A 16743-nucleotide genomic window follows, 5' to 3' on the forward strand; every position below is an offset into this window, starting at 1 on the left:
ACACTCTTTTATCCGCGCTGCCCCACCGCACAAAGGAAGGCTGCTGTACAAAGGAACACCGTAAAAATTTTATGCGGTTTTCCAGATTGTGGGGAGCCCTGAGTCCCTAACCCAAGCAATGTGGAAGGGGTAACTATTTTTTTTATAATTACTGATTACTTCTACTCTATAAATAAAATAGAATGTTTCCCATGTGGATTCTTTTCTTTCTTGATGGAAGAAAATATCTGGTCACTCTTAGGGATTCTTCATTGGTTGTCATCTGTAAACCAGATGCAATGCAAAAATGCATTATAAAACTGTTGCAGCAAACTTACTTTTGAGAAAGTTTTCCATCTCACCTTCTCTTCAGGTGCAGAACTTAGCCACTGTGAACAAAGAGGGAATCAATCACTGTTCACCAATCAGCTAAGCTCTGCACCTCTCTAGAGAGGTCTTCATCTGAATACAGTTAAATAGCAGAAGTCCTTCAGTGACTCATTTGTACATGGTAGATTCATGGGTTCCAACAATATGAATTGGAGACTGGCAAGGATTTCGTCAGAGAAGCCAGTGTCATGGTGGTGTGGTAATCCCTGGCAATGTGATTTTATTCTTAAGTCACAAATCAGCACGCCAGGAACCCAAACAACCAAAACAGGAAGGAAATCTGGACTACCTCTCTAAACCCTGCAAGCTGTAATAATCACATCATCCTGAAAACTTGAAAATCTTTTACAAACATAATTTTTCTCTCATTTCATTTACATTCTAAGCATTCTTCTTTGGACAAGCTATTACTCAAAAAAGTCACCTGCCTCAGCTCTAAAAAAATATGGAAGTGTTTGTAAAGTTGTCACAACTATTACAGAATTATTGTCAACATTTTATATTAATAATAATAAATATGCAGAAAAGTGGCTTGAAAAAGTCCGTCACATAGCTGAAGGTGATTCACTTCTTATATTGCTTTTGCTTCTGAAGTAAGCAAAGTCTGTCTAAAAGTGCTACCCGTTACTAAATTTCAAACCTTTACGACTAATTTTGGTCTACAGGAGTAAAACAGCCCAATCTGCAGCCCAAACTCACATAAACAATTTCATACTGTACTCCTGTTTCACATATATTAAAATGGTGCAAATTCAACACAAGCTATCATCCGCATGCACAGATTTTAAAGGAAATAAAAATAATTGCTCCTGCTATAAATAGTGCTCTTTAATTGAATAGGAATAAGTTAATGCATATGATAATTTTCAGCAGGCATTTACCACAGAATGCATATCTGCTTGTTAAAGTAACCTGGTGTCCTGTCCTGCCAAGTGGTAAGAAAAAATTTAGTACACTTCCGCATCTCAGCCAGAAAATAGAAAGAGACAAAAATTCCCTCACTACTTGGAAGGGAAATATAGATTGCCAAGCAGTCTACACCACATAGTGTAGACCATGTTTAGCTGACCACTTGGCAAAGGGCCATTTGTATTTTACACTGGCATAGGGACTGGTATATCTCATCCTAATCACTAAACTGCCAGTAAAACAAGATGGTGTTTCTTGGTTGGCCTCTAATGCTATCTCAAGTGCAAAGTATGTGAACAATCCAAAAGGTCTCAAAAAAGGCTGTAACATGCTAACATTAAGCAAAAACCTCAACATGCTGATCGATCAGGCACGCTAAATGTTAATAATTTTGCTGAAATATAATAACATTAGACTCCACATCTATAAAATGAAGCAGGGCTAGTATTTCATCATGCAAATTACTAAATTATATAAATATTTGTAATTGGCACAATTTCATATATTTTCCATAATATTCTGGCAAGTGGACAGTATTTCTTTTTTTGGATCACTGAAAGCCATATTATATGGCAACATCTGGCTACTCTGTACTGGACCCTAACCTCACAAAACTGAAGATCAGTTATAAGGCTTCAGCATTCTAAGAATCTGACTCAGAAAGACTCAGAAGGCCTTTGCCATATTGTGTGTGTGTGGGGGGGGGGGGGGGCGCACAGGATACTCAGCCATACTTTAAAGTGAACGTGCTTGGTTTGTTCTCAAAAAATTAAAAGACATTTCATATTCTAACAGATAAGTACCAACAAGCAAAACAGACATTACACAAACTATATTTATCATATCAACATATAAATACAGACACATTCACTTCAAACACCTAATTTTTATTTTGCTGGGAATACTATCAGAGAACTTGGAAGCAATGGGGGACAAATCATGTAAGCTTTCTCTTGTAGTTCTAGGATAATCCAAGAATATTTGCAAGTGCTTAATTTTGATATGCAACATTCATCTGTGATCTTTTAAATAAACCACCCTTCTCAACAAATCTTTGTTCTTGTGTTAAGAGAACCTACCTCTTTTATGTGTCCTAAACTTTTATCCTGCCCATTCATAAACTGACAATGTCTGGGATGCACAAACAAAAACATTCAGGTCCACATACAGGCTTAATCTATAAGAACAGAATTATCTAACTATAAACCAGTAAGAGTTAAAACATTTGGAGTATTTTTTTGGAAAAAGCCACTGGTAAATTTGACAAAGTATTTTATTTTTGTTTATCAACAGAAAGAAGGACAATATAAAAACCCTATTACTCTCCCCAAAAAATGCAATAAAGAGGTATCACCTGTTTGTCCTGAATATGGTTTTAATTTTATGACACATGATATTATCATTTTATGATCTTATTGCTATGTATTTATGACAACTTTATTATGACTTTGGTCTTGACAAGCATTTATTAATTCAGATACAATATATTACTTCCTCAAACACACCTGTGGGTTTAACTATCTGGGGGGGAAATCACCTTATCAAAACAACATCTCTGTCACTATTTTAGCTGAGGATACATCCATTTGGTCACGGACTGTGGCAAAACTTTTATATGCAAGTTCTTGTTGTTTTTCATCCTCATGCACCATTAATTCTCCATATAAGTAGACACCCATTGCCTGAAAAAGGAACAAAGTGATCATGTAGCTTGATAGTCTCAGGAAAATAATAATTGTGTCGAATTTTGTTATTTAAAAAACAGTCAATCGTTAAAAAGTACAAGGGCATCAAATGTGTTGCAATAACACATGCAATAAGCATCTCTTAGAAAACACCAATACGTTATGCAAGAAAACAGGTTTGAGGGCGAATTATATTTTACAGAATTAAAATTAAAATGTTTGTTACCTAGTGACAAAATTTTACACTAAATAGTCATTGCTCTACTGAAACAGTTATATACAACCCAGAAGGTGATCCCTTTTCTGCAAACCCCACAATCTTTGAGATCAATTTTGGAATTTGTAGGGCTCATTGATAGCATCAGGAACAGCTTTTTAAAAAGTATTCTGTGTCTCCAACCATGTCCTTGTCCTTTAATAAGGAAGAGATCACCTGGGTAACCTAAAGAGATATCATGGAACCACATATTCTTGGAATGTAGACTCTATACTTTCTTCAAGATGGACCCATTTTCATGCAGAAACCTGAATGAAGTTTTGGTGTCTAGTTATTCCTGGAATGTGTTCAAGTGTGCAGACTGAGAAATTAGTATTGCAACACAGAGTTAACAAAACTGTCAATGATGGATTCACATTTTAGGTTATGACATGTAAGGGTAGCCTACAGAACTAATTTTTGTAAGAAAAAAGCATGAGTCTTCAAACTTTACAAAAGTTCTGATACTTTGCCTGTTTATGGGAATGCTGTTCTTCACTATCTTGGCTAGGTCCAGACTCTAATTAAAAAACACAAACTACAAGATGGCTATTAGGTGTCTGCTGCACAATGGGAGCGAATGTCCATTGCAGCAAGATTTCTTATATGAACCTATTTCCTCAAGCCCTACTTTCACTTTCCATTCTCTCCTTGGTAAGCAAGACAACTTCTAGCACAACTTTTAATTTGCTTTGCTGCCAGAGCGTGCAGGTTTGCCAGTGAGCATGACTTTCCATGGACATATTCCCTCAGCCCATGGCCAGCCTACCTAGCTCCACCATTCCCACTCCCTTACACTGCCATCCACATCTTCCCCCTGGCCCACCATTCCATGTTGCCAGCTCCTTCTCTAAATGTTCATATCAATAACTTGATATAATAGTAACAGAGTTGGCTTTTCAAAGGAACAGTACAAGCAGGGTCTCTTTTTGGATCCACCACATCTACCCCACACTACTTCTGCTCTCCCAGATGACTAGAAGGGCTTTTAAAAACTTTATTTCAATCACTATTTATTTTAAAACAAGCCTCTCTCTTCTCCTGTGGCAGCAGGAAGTGGGTTTGTGGGAAGGGGAGGGGGGAAGGGAAGGGAAGGGGAGAAAATATCAGGTCTAGGACTTGGCCCCCTTCTTCAGCAGCGTGTGGTCCAGGGAACTGCTTTGCCTCTTTCATTGGGGGGGGGGGTTATTTTGGGGAAGGACTACAATATCAATATAACTGAGGAAATGGAAATATTGATATAACAGTGATTTAAAACAGTGATTTTTACAAAGACCGCAATCTTAGCATTACCAGGTGTAATGAGATCTGTGCCTTTAAGGCTGAGTTGATGGTCAGAGTTAAGAGAACCAGGACAAGCAAACCCAGATGAGCTCTCTACAGAAAAACTGCACTGCCAGGAGGGAGTGCCTCCTCACATGTAAATAAAGAAACACAATAAGACCGCACTAAGACCCCAAGAAACCCATGACTGCCTGGACCTCTGGTTTGATCAAACAAGGCAAGAGTTGAGTTCTTAGTCTGTAACTGCACAATAGCTCTTATTCAGAAAACTTCATGATTGGGATTAAACTATAACAAAACTACTCTTTTCCAAAAGTAAGCTTTCTGCAACCTACTGCCAAAATAGAAAATAAAGATCGTAAGTGAACATTTGGATTCTGATAGGAATATTTCATGATTATTTCTCTAAAATGCAAACATCCAAATTCAGTAAACAGTAGTGGTTCTGTAATCCTCAATGTTAAATGGTCACATTTGCATTTTCTTCAGACTTCTGAAAAACCAAGTTGTTTTTCAAGACAGCAAAGCACAAGGGACTGCTTTGAGTTCTCACATTATCATTTCACAAATTGCACAGATATTTGAAGATGATTAGACAAAAGTCTACAAGTTATCTGCAGTTTTGGTGTCAGAAGTGTCAATAAACTACCTGACTGAACAGACTTGCAACTAACCATGGCTTAGTAGCAGGGTACATGTTTTCCATTTTTGTCTTGGATTCAGTCCCTGCTATCTCCAGTTAAAAGATTTCAGATAGACGTTCGGGAAAGAACTTTTCTGCCTGAGATCCTAGAAGATTACTGCAACTTAGAGTAGACAGTACTGAAACAGTTCAACCAATAGTTTGTTTCATATTGATTTATCCTATGAAAAAAGTATGATTGGATGGAGAACAGAACAACTGGTTTTGCTGAACCGCCAGCCAATGAAAACAGTATGTTCCAAACTCACAATCAGATTCAGACATCTGAACATTTAAAGCCTTTGAACACATTTGATAATATAGCTTGCTTCATACCAAAGACAAAGAGAAATTTTGCTATGTTGGGTGTTGTGCATTTTCTGGGTGTGTGGCCATGTGTGTTTTCTGAGTGTGTGGTCTGGTAATTTTTGCTCCTGATGTTTTGCCCGCATCTATGGCTAGTATCCTCAGAGGTATGTCACGGTAAGATGTGTTTCTCTCCATGGCCCAGTGAGGAGTGATTGTGCAATGGGGTACATGTTTTGTGAGTTTGGGAAGGGGGGAGGTGCATTTGCATGTGTCCAGTGTATTTCATTTGCAGTTGCATGTGGAATATAAATAAAATAAATAAACATTTATTGAATTGAATCAGACTTAAGAACAACAAATTGAGAATGAGAAGAACAGAGAAGAAGAGGAAGAATGGGGGGACCAGGAAGAGTAGAAGTACAGTTGGCAAGAATTTGCAAAGATAAGGAAGACTGGTTTGAATTGTGCCACCAACACATTACAAATCGAATGAGATTCATGTTGGTGAAATGTTAACAAGCAATGACAATACTTATTTATTAGTCCAATACTGACCTGGTCTTCCTTGAGGAATTTCTCAACATCACCATACCCTGCTATATACTTATGTTTAATAATAAGTTCACACCATCGATGTCGAACCTTTGGGGAAACAAGCAAAAGAGGATTTACTGTAAAAAACTAGCAAGGTAAATAAACATTGATTTAAATACTGCTACACAACATTAACATCCTTTAGCTGGAAGTATTTATCATTGCATTTTTAAAGACCTTGATCTTGATTACTAGTGTCCCCCCTTTAAAAAAACCTATCAGCACATTTCTATTTTTAATAGCAATTGTGATCTTCAGTCCTTGGCCAATATACCCCGTATCATTAACATTAACCAAGCAGACTAAAAATAAACACACATTTTGCATAATTAAAAACAATAAATCAAAATATACAAAATGCAGCATCATAGGGACTGTCACAATACCATATAAATTCAGATGCTAACAGTTTTTAACAAATTAGGCAAAACAAATTGTTAGTGCATGCTGGAGCATTTAATAACAACAAAATTAAGATTTCTTGGTGCCACTTTACTCTTCAAACCAGACAAACACTGTGAAATGTATTATTGTGTGAAAGGGTTTTCTTGGCTCAATGTGAATCAAAATGATTTCAACCATGTTTGTTTAGGTCGCACTCATAGCACCTGAATTTCAAACATAGTCCTGAAGGAAGTGTGGCTTGCAAGGTCTCCTGGGAAGTGTAGTTCCCACTTGGCTGCTTTTAAAGGCTGTTTTTAAACTGAGGCCCCTTCCGCACACGCAAAATAATGCGTTTTCGAACCGCTTTCACAACTGTTTGCAATTGGATTTTGCTATTCCGCACAGCTTTAAAGAGCAGTTTGAAAGTGCATTATTCTGCATGTGCGGAATGAGCCTAAGATAGTTCTCACCAGGCTGCTTTTAAACTAAGGTAGGTGGGGGGAGCAGTGGGGGAGGAAGGGACAATTTTCCACCCCACCGGGGCATGCCCGGTGCATGACGCACCACCTTTCCCCTTATAGGTACGCCTTTGCTGGGGAGCACTTCCACAAGATAACCAAGGATACCACCAGTCAGAATTTGTCAGTGGATCCTGATTTCCAGCTGCAGATCTGCCTATGAATAACAGCCCTGTTCAAACTCATCTTATGGCAGTGTAGAAACTGCTTCTCCATGGTATACGCCACTGTCACACTGTGTATAATGAAGGATGGGACCAATCCACACGAGTTTTTCCAACCAAGTGGATTCCCTCTATTTTCCAAATCTTCCAAGTCATTTTATTTACGGTCAACGACCAGAACAACAAGATAAAAATACACCATTCAGCAACAATAAAACATCGGTCAGAGATAGTACATAATCTGTATTGCTGACAGAGAGGAGGTTCATGGGAATTAAATAATTTATATAAAAAAATTTCAGTGACGTATGTTTGGAATCTTGTTACATCTAAATTGCGATACAGTAAGTAAAAATATAATGATTGGAGCAGAGAGAAAAATTTAAGTATAAAAGGCTCATACAATATTGCTAAAAAGAAGCCTATAAGGACTGACTAAAAGGCTGGACTTCCGGACATGTCATCTAAAAGTTGAGCGGGTCTAATCTTCCCTTCCCTTGACAGTTCGGCCACAGGATATATCTTTTTATATTTACAGATAAGTGCACAGAAACGGGCACTTTCCCGTGTGATTTTCTGGTTTCTGCCCGACAATGTATAGTCCAGTAAATCTTTGTGATTTAGGCCGGTTAAGCCAGACAGGGCAGGATTAAGAATTTCCTTTCAGGGCTGTTCGTACATGGGGCATCTAAAAAACATATGATCAATAGTGTCAGTTTCACCTAGGGGGCAGGGACAAAGCCTTTTTTTGTAAGGAACTTTATTATATTTTCCCTCTAGCAGTAAGGAGGGAAGAGAGTTGCATCTGGCCAATGTAAAAGCTCTTCTCGTGCTGCTGTTTTCTAAAAAGAACAGGTATGGTGCTGTACTAACTTGCCATCTTCCGGTGCAAGGAATTTAGGGCACTTCTGTAAGTCTGTTTTTCTCCCTATGTCAGCTATTTTTTGTTTGACTAGTATATGGGCCCTTTCAGCTCCAATGGCTATGAGAATTTCTACTGGGAATCCCATCTGTTGCATGGAAATTTGAACTGACTTTTGCCAGTTGGACAGAAACTTATCCTGGAGGATCAGAGGGAGAAGACCTTGAGGACATCCTTCTATTTTGTTATAACCAACCATGTTGTTCCTATTTTTACAATAGGTACCGTATGTGGGATAGCACAACCTTGATAGATGAAAGCAACTCTCATGTTGGTTTAGGGGCATGTGGGATGGCAAGTCAGCCTATTTTGGTGAAGAGGCAAGTGTTGCTATGATAATAATGTCCCAGATTCCTCAAACATAGAAGTGAACTATATATGGATGATCCTTTTATTCTATCTTATGCACTTTTTGAGCAGTCTACTACGCAACAGCATCACAGGGAAGAGTAGGGGGTATAGACAAAGCCATGATTGCACAGCAGTGAGTAAACAAGGATCTAAAGTGGAGCAAACAGTCTGCGCTGACTCAAAAATAAAAACAAGATAGCTAGCCTGATCCTCTAAACTGAAGGTGCCAAGCTACCTCAAACCATCTACGTATTAGAATTCGTCACTAGGGACTGCATAAGAAAGAAGTTCCTGTTAAATATCAAGAACATTTTGCACTGTTTGCTGCTTAGGGAACTCCTACATAAAAAACTGTACCAAAACTGGAAGAAGAATCAGCAAATTTTGCTAGCACTAAAATATAGGTGCCATCATTATTTCTTACAACTAAAAGTTTATTATCTTAGTAACTGCTTGTCAGGAATAAATCACCTTCTGAAGCACAAATGAACAGGAGAAATAAACCTTAGCAAAACTGGATGGAACAAGCAGAAAAAAGCAGTGTCTTTATATTTTTTTGTTTAACGTTTGTTTAGCGTTAACAGAAAGAAAAAGCATTTCCATTCAATTCCTTTGGAAAGAACAGAAAAATCAGGCCCACAGCAGTTATGAACATGGGATGTTTTAAGAGCAGTTTAACAAACAGCTAAAACAAGGGATAGGGATTACATTTTGCATATACACTTCATTTTTAGCTAAACACAGTATAATGTCAGAAACTACAGGAAAATCTGTAATTTGACACCAATTGATTAGCAATATCCCACACTGCTTCTGGTCAGACAGTTGGATTATTTCATAGTATGTATCTGTTCTGGTTCTTAAGTAACTCGGAACCTTCTGAACAAAAGACACTGTTGTTGCATCCTTAGACTTAAAGTTGGCCTTCTGATTCCCTATATTAAGTACTATACAGGAAAATTACTGGGTGTAGGGGGGATTGGTGTCTGCAGATCTAACCTTCGCTCAAAACCTCAGCAAACCCTTTCCAATGTTGAATTCACTTTCTTCTTTAAGAATAATACAACTGCAGAACATTTTTAGAGGGGGGATCACCTTTTAAGTAAATATGGTAAATTCAGTGCTGCAGGTGACAATGGTATACATATTTTACCACTGAGGTACTTTTTTTTTCATGGTACAATAATTTGTAATCAGAGGTATTTAGTTGGATTTATGCACAAATTAGCATCAAAAGACGGTCAACATAAGCACAGATCCATGTATAGCTTGGTCACCTTAACACTTTAAAAATCCATGGAAATTCATAATATATAGGATTTCAGCCTTACGTTAAAGTTTAGGGTGTTAAAGAGCTCTCTATTTTGTCTAAACAGAATTACACCCCTCTAAAATTCATTGAAATCAACTGGCTGAGAGCTATGTTAGCCTATTTTGATTCCATTTCCAGCATTTTGAATGTCTGATCACATATCTGTGTACCTAGAATTATATGTCTAAGCATAACTGTTTGGACATAACTTCCACTGCAATCAATGACTTGGAAAATAATATTTTTGGATTGAAAATTAATCTTTAGCAGCAAAATGGGATGGTGTGTTTTGGTAGGCAGGAAAATACTCCTTCCAACTACAGAAGCAAAATTTGTGTGCAATTTGGTAATTTCTCCTTAGAATAATTACCTCCTCTAAAAGGATTAATATTGTGAAAGCACATACCATTTATAGGTTGAATTTTAGGATCTGAGGGAACAGAGGCTATCCATATACATACATTAAAAATATGAAAGTATAAAAATAAAATCATCTACTTTGGAGACTTGCAAACATTATCTTCTAGAGCACATAATTCAAAACATGTGTTTTATTAAAAACAAAAACAACGTCTTTGGTCTTGAGAAAGGAGTCTAGCTTCAGGGAGAAGTAAGTAAACAATGCTAATAGCTGGATTTAATTTGAAAGGCGCCAGGAGACAACAATTCTAAAGAAGTTTAAATTGTACAAAAGCAAACAAGTTCCAATAAAATACATTAATTAAGATCATGGAGGCTTTTTAAAAAACCGCTTCATGACATTGTCCTAATTGGAATAGTTTCCCACTCCCAGTGATAACCTGTTTCATATGAAAAGGACCTCTTCATATTGGAAAGGACTATCTTTTGACTGTCCTTGTACAGAGGACGTGTAGGAAAGCAGAATGCATGAGTTGGTTCCACAGATAGTTTACATGAGTGAAGAGGCTAAAAGAACTTTCATAATCCGTGAAGTATTGGGGGCCTGGCACCTTGGTTCCCTGGGGGCACCAGAGAGGTCAAAATAATGGAAATACCACTCCGCAAATCTTGTATGGAAACTGTTTCTAGGCTATCTTCCAGTTGGGCAGGAATGGTAAAGTCTGGCCTGTCTGTGTGGGTCTTGTGGGTTGGGATCCACTCCATTTCACAACCCATAAAGTGTCCCATTGGCACTTTCAGGAGAGGGTTCTCTTCCTTGGGGGTTGTTGGGTTTCCCTACTGAATGACTGCAAAGCTTTCAGGGTTAATTTTGCCTCTCTTTCACAAATACCTGAGGTTCCACTGACTCCTGTAGGCTCTTGCAAGTTCTAGGCTTGCTTAGCCTCCAAACAATTTGTGAATTGGGTGCCTTCATACCAGACCCAGGTGTATGTATCAATGCTCAAGGTTTCAGAACTTCTAATGCATCATACACTGAAAAGCATATGCAAATTGAAAATCTCCAGCCCCACATTCTCCTCTTACAAGGACAGAACAATGATTTAATCATATATCAGAAAATACTGACACCACAAGACACAAGAAATTATCTTCTACAAATAGAGCTGCACCAAATTTTTGTACGTGAGAGTTTTCAAGATAACTAGGGGTGCCAGTCCTGTGGCTTTTGTGTCCGTTAGAGAGATTCTTCTACCTATACACATTTACTAAAATACTAAAATTGGTTGTATAATAAAATTCAAGAGCAATGCAGGGAGAAAAAAGTGTTGGTTTCCTTGCTCTGGCAATAAAATTGAGTCTTGGTTCCCTTCCCAGATCAATGGCAGTACAAGGGCTTCGTTTAATCTCAGCAAGTGAATGTTCTCAAGATCATGAAATATGACATTTAGTAGATCAGTTGGGATCATTCAGTGATCGCAAAGGAGCCACCTCCCCCAGTGGTAACAAGCTAACATGTTGGAGCTGCAAATGGTGTACAAAAACAATGAAGAATGAAGTTTTTAAGAGGCTTGTCAATGAAAATGTATTTCCTTCCTACCACTGTGTGGTAGTGAAGACATATGAATAATTATTGTAAAGCAGGATAGTATTAGGAGTGTTTATCTGTAAATAATCATGAAAAGTTCATTACCTTCTTTGTTTTAGTTTTAATTATATTTAGAACAGAAACGAAGTGGAAAACCAGATCTCACTATTCCCTAACATTAGTAAAAGTATTTACTGTATATACTCGTGTAAAAGTCAACTTTTTCAGCACATTTTTTATGCTGAAAAGGCCCCCCTCAGATTATATTCGGGTCTTATACTCAAGTATATACAGTATTTATACACAACTGTATGTGCTATAGCTGAAGCTCTGTTTGTGTAACCCAGGGTCCGTTAGGGGGAGCTAAAGAGCTCAGATTTTCCCTGATATTAAGTACTATACAGGAAAATTACTGGGTGTAGGGGGGATTGGTGTCTGCAGATCTAACCTTCGCTCAAAGCCTCATCAAACCCTTTCCAATGTTGAATTCTCTTTCTTCTTTAAGAGTAATACAACTGCAGAACATTTTTAGAGGGGGGATTTTCCATATATGGAAGAATTAGAAGGGGAATTTTCCATATAAGAAAGAAAAGGCTCCATCTCCTGAGAATTCAGTCCCTCAGAGTTCAGTTGTTATGAACTGTATTTGCATATTTCAGGTATGAGAATGTTTGTATTAATTGTTGAGAAGGGGATATTGTGTTTATTAGTATAGTATTAGTGACTATTTTGATTTCCTGTTATAAAATGTTATAATGGATGCTATATAAATATTATTTTCCTCAGAATTGTTAAGAGGCCTGTAGCTGGAGCCTGTCAACTTCACAGAGTTCAGTTGTTATGAACTGTTTTTGCATAGTTCGGGGCTACCCTTGAAGGCTTGACAATAAGGAGAGAGGGCTCAGCAAAGAACAGCAAAGCTGCAAGTCCATCAACAGTGCCACAGGACACAGCCAGAGAGAACTGTAAAGGACTGGGACCCTGCTAGTCTGTTTTGCTTAGCAGGCCAGAACTATTATTTGTTGATTATTGTTTCTGTATTGGTTTGCCAAATTTCATTGTTATACTGCACACTATTGTTTATGAAACAGAAGACAGATTTACAGTTTCTTTTGTTGTAAGTCTGGTGAATGTTAAGGGTCACAAGGTGGGATCACACTGTCAAAGACTTTAATTCCTTTTCCCTTTCTGATAATATCCCTCTTAAAATCTAAGTTTAGGTTAGATCTGCAGATCTGCATCACCCCATATGTCCCTACTCGGCCTCTGCGATCAGCAGAGGCCAATTTGCTGGTGATCCCTGGCCCCTCGATGATGCGGCTGGCCTCCACGCGGGCCAGGACTTTTACAGCACTGGCCCCGGCCTGGTGGAACACCCTTCCTCCAGCTGTCCGGGCCCTGCGGGACCTGGGTGAGTTCCGCAGGGCCTGTAAGACTGTGTTGTTCCACCGGGCCTTTGGAGTGTCCAGCCGCTGATGTGGTGCCCCCTACCGCTCCCTATTGCCCCTCGTTTTTGGGGCTGTTACATCAGGGTCCCCTCATATTGAGGGGCCTACCGTCCCCCCTTCTTCTGGGGGTAGGTTTTAAATTTGAGGTTGGACACCTGCTTTTTATGCTTTTTATGTATTAATCTGTTTTCGCTGGTTTTAAGTTATTTTATTGTTGACATGAGATGGAGCCTATGTATTTATATTTATATTGTATGTGTGATTTGCTCCTGTTGTCTCTGAATTTTTGCTGTTCACCGCCCGGAGCCCTCCGGAGATCGGGTGGTATAAAAGCCGAAATAATAAATAAAAATAAATAAAAAATAAATAAGTTGGGTTACATTTGGGCATAGAGATGAGGAGGAGGAATCCAGTTTTGAAGGATTTTAACTCTTGTATTTTAGCATGGTTGCTGATTGAGCTAAGGTTTTTGTACTTTTAAAGTTATTGTTGACACCATATTGTTTTTGTTGACCCTCTTTTCAATTTACAGAGATAGTTTACTATTTTTCTTTAAAATAAATATTCAAAAACATTTAACCTACTGATGCCTCAATTAATGTAATTTTATTGGTATCTATTTTTATTTTTGAACTTTACCAGAAGCTGCTGCATTTCCCACCCTAGACTTATACTCGAGTCAATAAGTTTTCCCAGTTTTTTGTGGTAAAATTAGGTGCCTCGGCTTATATTCGGGTCGTCTTATACTCGAGTTTACATGGTAATTCAATTACTATATAATTTTAACTGTATTTTAATTGTTTAATTTTTATATGTTTGCTGTCTTGTGGATCTTGATGGGTTGGAAAAGAAGCATTAAAATGTTTTAAATCAATAATATAAATGTATTTGCTAATTACAGTTTGTCATAATATTGTGCATCAATGCCAACTGAATAGTTGTGAAAATTGTGGAACTGGCAGTCAGGAAATTTCCTTCTATCACTGCTGAACAACTGCAACCAAGCCAGCTGTAGTACATACTTTGACTAATACTGCATTCCCACTCAAGGCATCAGCAGAACTTCAAAAAGAAATTCTGAATGTACATCAGCAATGAAATCTGACCATCATCAGCTGTATCAGTTTTTTATTCAGGTCCTTGTGGCAAATTTAGAAGATCTGGCATTTCCTTTTACAGCACACCATAGCAAGAAGGTAGATACCAAGGCCTTCTGGGCTACTAGAAACTCCCAGTTCACCAGCAGACAGAAATATACACACAGAAAATGATCCTGAGCAGGATACCCACCCTGTCTTTTGAAGACAGAGAGAGAAACCAGCTCTTTTATGCAAGCCAACTCGCACTCAGCCAGCCTAGCTCCTTTGACTCCAGCGAGGCTAAACCAGTTAGGGGAGTTCAATTCTATCACCTCCTATGACTGTTGTGATTTGTCTGCAAGACAAAGCAAGTATCACAGTTACCATTCACAGCTCCAACGATGCCGTTGCTAGGAACTTCTGGCATAATATCAAAGGGTGATCACAATTTCTTACAAAATCTTCTCAGGAACAGCACTTGATGGCTTATTAAAGCAAAACAGCAGAAATTATTCATGTAACCATTTATTTCTTCCCTTCTGTTATTTGTTTCCTTCTAATTACTGTCATGTTGACATTTATCATATGACCTTTCTTAAAACCTAAAACTCATTAAAAAAAAAAAAGGATGGCAGCTCTTTATGTGACCCTCCCTCATTACATAAAGGATTCAGTTCTTCAGATGGGGATTGCTGCCGAAGGGCAAGAGTAGAGGTTCTTGTACTGGCATGTATGACAAAAGATCAGGTCCTGGAAACTATGACAGACACCTTATTCAACCTCCATTATCACCAAGGCAGGGAAACCACTCACATTTATTTTCCCCACCTTTTCCCTTCAGGGACTGAGGTGCTTCAGAAATAAGGTAGTGTTTGTTTGAAAGCACTTTCCCTCAGCCCTGTAATCACACCAAAAGGCAGAGGATGTCCTCTGACTTTTATTTTCCTTTCCCACAGGCACTACCCTTCACAAAGGTACCAATAAAAGAAATATACTGAGGCAAATGTAAACTTAAACAATAACGCAGATTTATTTAAAAGGCAGAGAAGATGGTAAAAGTAGGAATATTAACTTGGAGATGGATTTGGATGAGGCAAATGAGCAAAGAGGAATATATTTACACTATTCACAAGAGAGCTTGGCACAGAGACTTATAGTTTTTGGTTTCTTTAGCACAGTATTTAAGAGTACTCAGTTATGGTTTAGTTGAGATGTTAGTTTCAGGGATGTTTCACAGATTGAACAGTTCGTTTTTTAAATGTTCCAACTTACAGCTATTCAAATACAGTGTCCTAACATAGGCTAGGTACACTCACTCAGTACCCTCACACAGCCTCCCCAAACAAACCCTCAAAACAAAACTTTCCATTGAGGTAAACTTAAAGCAAATCCGTATACCCCAGTCCCACTGGTACACCAGAACTACAGCTGATCTCCAGCCTATATAGATCAGTTCTCCTGAGTAAATGACTGCTGTGGAAAGTGGATTATGTCCCCTCCCCTCCCCAAACCTTGCCCACCTTAGGCTCCATCACCAAATCCTTAGGAATTTCCCAACCATGAGTTGGCAGTCCTAGAATCAGTGTTAAAATATTGTTATATCAATATACAGCTGTCACAATAGGTGCAACAGGTTCTGTGGACTTTCAGGTTCCTTTTTAACAAGTAAGTTTTTAGCCCCATTGCAAATGTATGCCTTCTTCCTTAGGTTTCCACAACTAAAGATTTGACTTTTTAAAAAAGCTAATAGTTCAGAGAACCTGTTATACCTATTGTTACAACAATATTCATGACACAGACTTACCTGTTCGCTACTTGGGAATGGCAGGGAAGGCTGCTGTCACTCCAAGCCAGTCACATGTTGCCCTGTGAGCTAACCACTGAGTGAGCTGGCTTGGAGTTGCAGGCTTGTGGCGGATGCTGGTGGGAAGGGCTGGTCCAGCATGGCCATAAAAGGTTGGCAGTGCAATTAAAAAAATTAAACCAGCCCCCAGTAGTGTTGGGAAGAAATGGTTGCTATGGAGACAGGGTTAATAATGCCACATAGTTGGGAAAATCTTAAATTTCCCACCCACATAGAAGCCATCCAGGCTTTACTGTAATTGTATTGTCGAAGGCTTTCACGGCCGGAATCACTTGGGTGCTGTGTGGTTTCCGGGCTGTATGGCCGTGTTTTAGCAGCATTCTCTCCTGACGTTTCGCCTGCATCTGTGGCTGGCATCTTCAGAGGATCTGATGTTGGGAAAGCAAGTGGAGTATATATCTGTCCATTCTATTCAGATGCTCCCACCAGTGACCTTGCTATCTACAGGGTTACTCCCAGGCTATAGTCTTCATTGTTACTCATACTTCTATTCAGATCCCCTCAACTATTGACCTGGTTGCCGCCTTTGTTACTCACAGACAAGGTTTCCCCACCCACCCTGGACACTCCCCACACACCCTGGACAGATATATACTCCACTTGCTTTCCCAACATCAGATCCTCTGAAGATGCCAGCCACAGATGCAGGCGAAACGTCAGGAGAG

At 38.7% G+C, this 16743-nt stretch overlaps 1 protein-coding gene across 9 annotated transcripts in view; it reads right to left on the reverse strand.

Annotated features, from left to right (window-relative positions):
* LOC125436451 (aminopeptidase O (putative)) overlaps positions 1-16743 on the reverse strand; it is a 235445-nt gene that overhangs the window by 14237 nt on the left and 204465 nt on the right. For 5 of the 9 annotated variants that reach the window (XM_048503440.1, XM_048503444.1, XM_048503445.1 and 2 more), the window contains 2 exons: positions 6050-6136; positions 2534-2960 (listed from right to left, as the gene is read on the reverse strand). In XM_048503440.1, the coding sequence (XP_048359397.1) occupies positions 2820-2960; positions 6050-6136 (228 nt within the window). In that variant the 3' untranslated portion in view covers positions 2534-2819. Of the gene's footprint in view, positions 1-2533; positions 2961-6049; positions 6137-16743 lie in introns of those variants that run through there. The other 4 variants (XR_007245061.1, XM_048503443.1, XM_048503441.1 and 1 more) reach the window with 1 other exon arrangement.

This window comes from Sphaerodactylus townsendi, linkage group LG07 (genome assembly GCF_021028975.2).
Source record: "Sphaerodactylus townsendi isolate TG3544 linkage group LG07, MPM_Stown_v2.3, whole genome shotgun sequence".
NCBI classification, from domain to species: domain Eukaryota; kingdom Metazoa; phylum Chordata; class Lepidosauria; order Squamata; family Sphaerodactylidae; genus Sphaerodactylus; species Sphaerodactylus townsendi.